The sequence below is a fragment of the Leptonychotes weddellii genome, chromosome 9 (genome assembly GCF_054177405.1).
Source record: "Leptonychotes weddellii isolate Sample4059 chromosome 9, ASM5417740v2, whole genome shotgun sequence".
Classification (NCBI taxonomy): Eukaryota; Metazoa; Chordata; class Mammalia; order Carnivora; family Phocidae; genus Leptonychotes; species Leptonychotes weddellii.
In genome coordinates this window covers 121,089,317-121,094,627 of record NC_138377.1, presented here as the reverse complement: position 1 = coordinate 121,094,627, position 5,311 = coordinate 121,089,317, and the positions used below count along the sequence as shown (strand labels likewise).

Below are 5,311 nucleotides of genomic sequence, written 5' to 3'. Positions count from 1 at the left end.
TCTGTGTCCAAGATCTTGCAGGCATATTGTTTCATCCTGGAGAAGCTGCTAGAGAACGAGGAAACTCAGATTAATGGTTTCTGCATCATCGAGAACTTCAAGGGCTTTACCATGCAGCAGGCTGCCGGACTTCGGGCTTCTGATCTTAGGAAGATGGTGGACATGCTCCAGGTGAGGCCTCCGCCCTCTCTCCTGCAGGAGCCTCTCACAGGTCAGGAGGCTGGGAAGCTGGGCCCAGGTGCCCTGCTTAATGGTGCTCGCCAGGACCCTAGATCTAACCACCACCTAGCACCGTAATGAGGAATGACAACCACAAAGGCTTGGATGGTGATCAACAGTGTGCCAAGCATTCACATTCATTCCTTAACTCCTCGAGAGCAGGCCCTTCCTCCTCTCTGCTTCATTTTACAGACCTTGAAACCCAGGCTCAGAGACTTGAGTGACTTCTCAAGATCATAAAACTCTAAAGTGGAAGAGGTCAGACTTGAACCTACACCTTCTGACCTGGAATCCCCTTCTCTGTCCACACATGTCACAGTGCTTCTCTTTGAATGTGAATTTGTCCCAAGAAAGGGATGATCGTTAATGTCCCTGACAGCTCACTCCTGTATATACCGATGTGTCAGAAGTCCTTCCGAAATCCGCTTTATGTATATCTAGGAAAGGAGGGGTGGGAGATGGGGGTCGTGGGGGGCGGTGGGTGTTGAAGGACAATGAGGTATGATGGTAGTGTCCCTGGGGTCTCTAATAGTTTTCAGTCCACTCAGCAGGCAAGTGGGTTTGGAAAAGCTTGGTCACCTAAAAACCAAGCAAGGCTACCATTTCATTTCCTCACTTCGCCTAATGGCAAGGTGTTACACATCAGCAGGGATGGCCTCTGGGGTTTCCTCCCTGCAGTTTGGAGCCTTGGTGAAGCCAAGGCTCCCCAGTTGCTGGCCCAGGAATGGAACCTTTAGTGGGCTATCCTTTGGGGCAATCATGTGATGAGACAAGTGTGTCCTCAAGTCATGGGGGAGGCAGTGGGGGAGTGAGTGGGAGCCTCTGAGGCCACTGGGGCCGTGGGCTGGAGCACTCTCTCTCACTGCAGGATTCCTTCCCAGCCCGGTTCAAAGCCGTCCACTTCATCCACCAGCCGTGGTACTTCACTACCACCTACAACATGGTCAAGCCTTTTCTGAAGAACAAGTTGCTCCAACGGGTGAGTGCGTGGTCACACAGGGAGGGTGCTCACCAATTCTCTGGCCAGTGAGGGAGTGGTGGCCGTAGCAGGAAAGAGTTCACGAGACAAGGGGGATGAGGGTGGGAGGAGGAGGGGACCCCACCTGAGCCCTCCTCAGACTCTGTGCCGTGGTCCTGAGCTGAGTGACAGCACGACACGGAGGACTGTGGAGACGGACACCATCAGGCAGACGGGGCATGCTGTGCCTTTCTCCTCCTGTCCCTTTCCTCCCCTCCGTCCCCCATCCTGAGGGCGCACCCCCCCCCCACTCAGCTCTGTCTCCCCGGCTTCCCTGCAGGTCTATGTCCATGGAGATGACCTCTCTGGCTTCTTCCAGGAGATTGATGAGGACATCCTGCCCTCCGACTTTGGGGGCACACTGCCCAAGTATGATGGCAAGGTCGTTGCTGAGCATCTCTTTGGCCCCCGGGGCCAAGCTGAGAACACAGCCTTCTGAGGACGTCTCCTGCCATCCACCTGTAGTTAGCAACCCCCGGCTCTCCTCAGCCGTCCTGGACCCAGAAGTTTGGGAAAAGGGCTGCCTGAGGTGGCTGTGGTTCCCCTGAACCCCCTTAAGCTTGGATGAATTCAGGTGTCACCCTCCTCCCAAGTTGGGGGGCAATAAAGCAGGGGCAATTCCCTTGAACACGAAGAATTGGGGACAGGTATATTCCTACTGCCTCTGAAGCTTAGGACAGTGACTTGTGTGGGGTTGAGTTTCAAAGACTCTAAGCTTCTCGATGATTTCCTTTCTAGCAGTTCTACCTCTTGGGGTCTGTGAAAACAGGCAAGGAGGCTGATTTAAAGGTCTCTCCGCTGCCAAAGTAAAATACAATAAAAGGATAAAAGAGGAGGGGTATAAAACGATCTGGCAAACACAGCAATTTTGGCGGCCGGTAGGCAAGAGGGGGCTTTTTTACGTGGAATTCTGGGGTGGAAGTGGCCTCGAAGTGGCTCCATTTTGTGGTGGTTTTGTCCCCTCAGTCGGGCGGGGTGTGATGTGTGCAGTGGTCAGGAGCTGGGACCCCTTTCCAGGGTGGCGGTTGTGTCCCGTCCTATGAGGGGTCTCTCCACCCAAGGCTCTCTCCTCTAGACCCCTTGCCTTGACTGGTGGTGTTTTTTTTTTTTTTTAAGATTTTATTATTTATTTGTCAGAGAAGAGAGAGCACAAGCAGGGGGAGCGACAGAGGGAGAAGCAGGCTCCCCACAGAGCAGGGAGCCCGATGCGGGGGCTCGATCCCAGGACCCTGGGACCATGACCTGAGCCGAAGGCAGACGCTTAACGACTGAGCCACCCAGGCGCCCCGTGCTTGGCGATTTTTGAGCGTGGGGGGGAGACTCCCCGTTAGAGGCCTCTGTGTGCTGAGCCTGCTTCTCCCCTCTGAAGCTGGCTGCTGGGCACCGGGCTTGCGGGCATTGCCAGGGGCTTCTCCCAAGATCCGCCACTGACTTTCCCACCTGGGGGCACACTCTTGTTCCTGTAGTCTGACTAGTGTGGAGGCTGAGGGTCGGCTGGTCCGGCTGCACCCGCCTGGGTACCCCAGGACCCCAGTGATCACCCCAGGGCTTTCCCACACTTGCCCCTCCTTGTGGGCGTGAAACACCCTGGGTACTGCGCCCACTTTTTGGGGCAGGACCTTCAGCGATTTCCTGGGCTGTAGGTTTAATCCAATCCCATCTGCTTGCACTCCTTCAGAAATGTTCCTGATCCACTGAGAGTCCTCGTTCTTGTTTTCCAGTGTGGGTATGTGTGCGTACGTGAACGTGTGAATGTACGCACACACGCATTTATTTCTTATATCCTTTCTTTCGTTTCTAGGGTGTGCAGGGTATGCTTATCATCCCAGTAGCTTCTGAGAGTCCATGGTCATAAATGATATTTACATAGGACTCCTGAGCCGGAGGAGGAATCATAGCAGATTATTGTGGGTGGAGGGGTGAGAGGCTTGACCAGGGAGGATTTTCCCCAAACCCTTTCTTCAAACCCTTCAAAACCCCTTCGGAGGTGAGGGTCCCCTTTTCCAAATCAAATCTTACATGGAACTCTTGTAGTTAAGCCTAAAAGAGTGAGGGTACTCTGGTTGCACCCCAAGGGATCTCCTAGAACATCTGGAGCTAAGAAGGTATTTCAAGTATGAGGGCGTGAACCCCTTTGCAGGGGTGCCGACTGGTCAAGTGATCAGAGAACGGAGGCTCGCATTAGCCAGGATGGGGAGCATTGGTGACCCTACGGTAGAGTTGTTGGTAGAGGGGGGGCGGGGGTGAGGCTGAATTAAAGAAATTTTTAAAGCTTTCAGGATATACTTCTGATTGTCTTGCAAGAGAGCTGTGTCCCAAATCTGAGGGAAACAGAGGCTGATCCCTCTTGAATGACTTCTATCTTTCCCTTGGTCCCGAACTGCCAGGAGCCCTTGTAAATGCAGCCCAGGCCCACCCTCTGATTGATGGGGGCTCTGATTTACAAATGAGATCAGGATGTGGAGAAAACCACAGGCAGACGCTGACCAGGAGGCTCTTTGGGTGGCTTTGGCTCTCACTCAGATCCAAATGGGACGCTGGGGTCGCCCCTACAATCAGCAAGGGCTAGCACCTCAGCTCAGTGTCGGGGTCTGGTCGGGGAAGAGGCTGTGGGGTTGGGACCCAGAGAGTCAGCTCCGACCGTGGGCTGGCATTGCCCCCTGCCGGTCATGCCCTGGTACTGCCCCTCCAGGCGCAGAGACCAGCGGGGCACGACAGAGAGGTGGGGGGATGGGCCAGCTATCTGTCCAGAAAGGGTGGTGCCCCCTGTGGGAGAACGTGTTTGAAGACCATAAATGTTAATGTTAAAATCAGCCATGCTCAGCCTCACAAAATCCCAGCTGCCTACATGCTGGATTCCTATATGTGACCACCACCGCCTCGTTCATGAGAGAGGAAGAGGGACAATAAAATACTCTTTTGAAAGCCACCAAGTATGGGAAGGGGGACAACGAAACATGAATTTTATGACAGCCGTTTGCTGCCCAGAACGGCTTGCTTTCTGGAGACATCTGGGATGAGGCTGGGATTCTGCCACATAGAAGTAATTAGAACAAAGTGAGGGCTTGCGGAGTCACAATGATGCATTTCTGCCAGCCTCTCATGGACCTTTGGGGGATGTTGTCAGTTAGCAGATGGAGGCAATTTGTGAAGGTGTGAGTGGAGGTCCCAGTAGGGAAACAGGCCACCAGCTTCAGAGAGCCTTGAACGAGACTGGCCACACTGCTCAGTCTCTCTCGTTTACCCTAAGGGATGCCGGAGGAGTCTAATGCTACCTGGTGGTCTGCAGAGCTTCCTGGAAGAGGGAAGGCCGGGTCTTAAGCCAGTCAGGAAAAGGGCTGAAGAGTCACCTGAGGGGTGAACTGGACCATCTTTTAATCCCACTTCCCATGGTGTGGGTGTGGCTTTGGTATTCAGCAAACTCGGCAGTGCAGGGTCGAGAAAGAAGCTCACAGGATCCCCAGGAACCTCACTACTAACAGTGGGGTCCCGGGACGGTGGTGTCTGTCCCTCTTGGGAGCTTGCCAGCAGTGCAAAATTTTAGGCCCCACCTCAGATCTGCTAAATCCAAATCTTCAGTTTAACGAGATCCCTGTGGGCTGGAATTCCCTGGGGAGCTTTAAAACGGCGAGGCCTGGGCATCAAGAGCTTTCCAAGCTTCCCAGGTGGTCCAGATATGCACTGCTGCAAGTCCTGTGTGTTGACATATGGAGGAAGCCACTCAGGCTGGTTTTATTATCTAAGGATTTCAAAGCAAACTTTGCACTTGGCTCTTTCTCCTGAGCCGAGAGGGCAGAGGAGCAGGGCTGCAAAAGCCCCTGTGGGGAGGCAGCAGCTGATGCTGGCTATCTGTCCCAGAATCTTCCCTGGGAGCTGTGCCCAGAAGCTGCCCTGCCTTCAGGCAGGAAATGTGTTGGCGGGTACACTTGATTTCTGAAGGTGACCATGTTAAGGAAGGAAAAGATTGGGATCAGGATTTGATGATGCATCCACGTGGCTGGTCAGCACTGCCAAGCCCAGGAATGTTTTTGAGAACCATATCCGGGCCCAACTCAGCTTTCCTCTTGGACCCAG

At 53.8% G+C, this 5,311-nt stretch overlaps 1 protein-coding gene across 3 annotated transcripts in view; it reads left to right on the top strand.

Annotated features, from left to right (window-relative positions):
* The window catches only part of RLBP1 (retinaldehyde binding protein 1), a 12,409-nt gene extending 10,111 nt beyond the window's left edge, over positions 1-2,298 (top strand). For all 3 annotated transcript variants that reach the window (XM_081831664.1, XM_081831662.1, XM_081831661.1), the window contains 3 exons: positions 13-171; positions 1,088-1,198; positions 1,518-2,298. In XM_081831664.1, the coding sequence (XP_081687790.1) occupies positions 13-171; positions 1,088-1,198; positions 1,518-1,676 (429 nt within the window). In that variant the 3' untranslated portion in view covers positions 1,677-2,298. The remainder of the gene's footprint in view (positions 1-12; positions 172-1,087; positions 1,199-1,517) is intronic.
* The last annotated feature ends 3,013 nt before the right edge of the window (positions 2,299-5,311 follow it).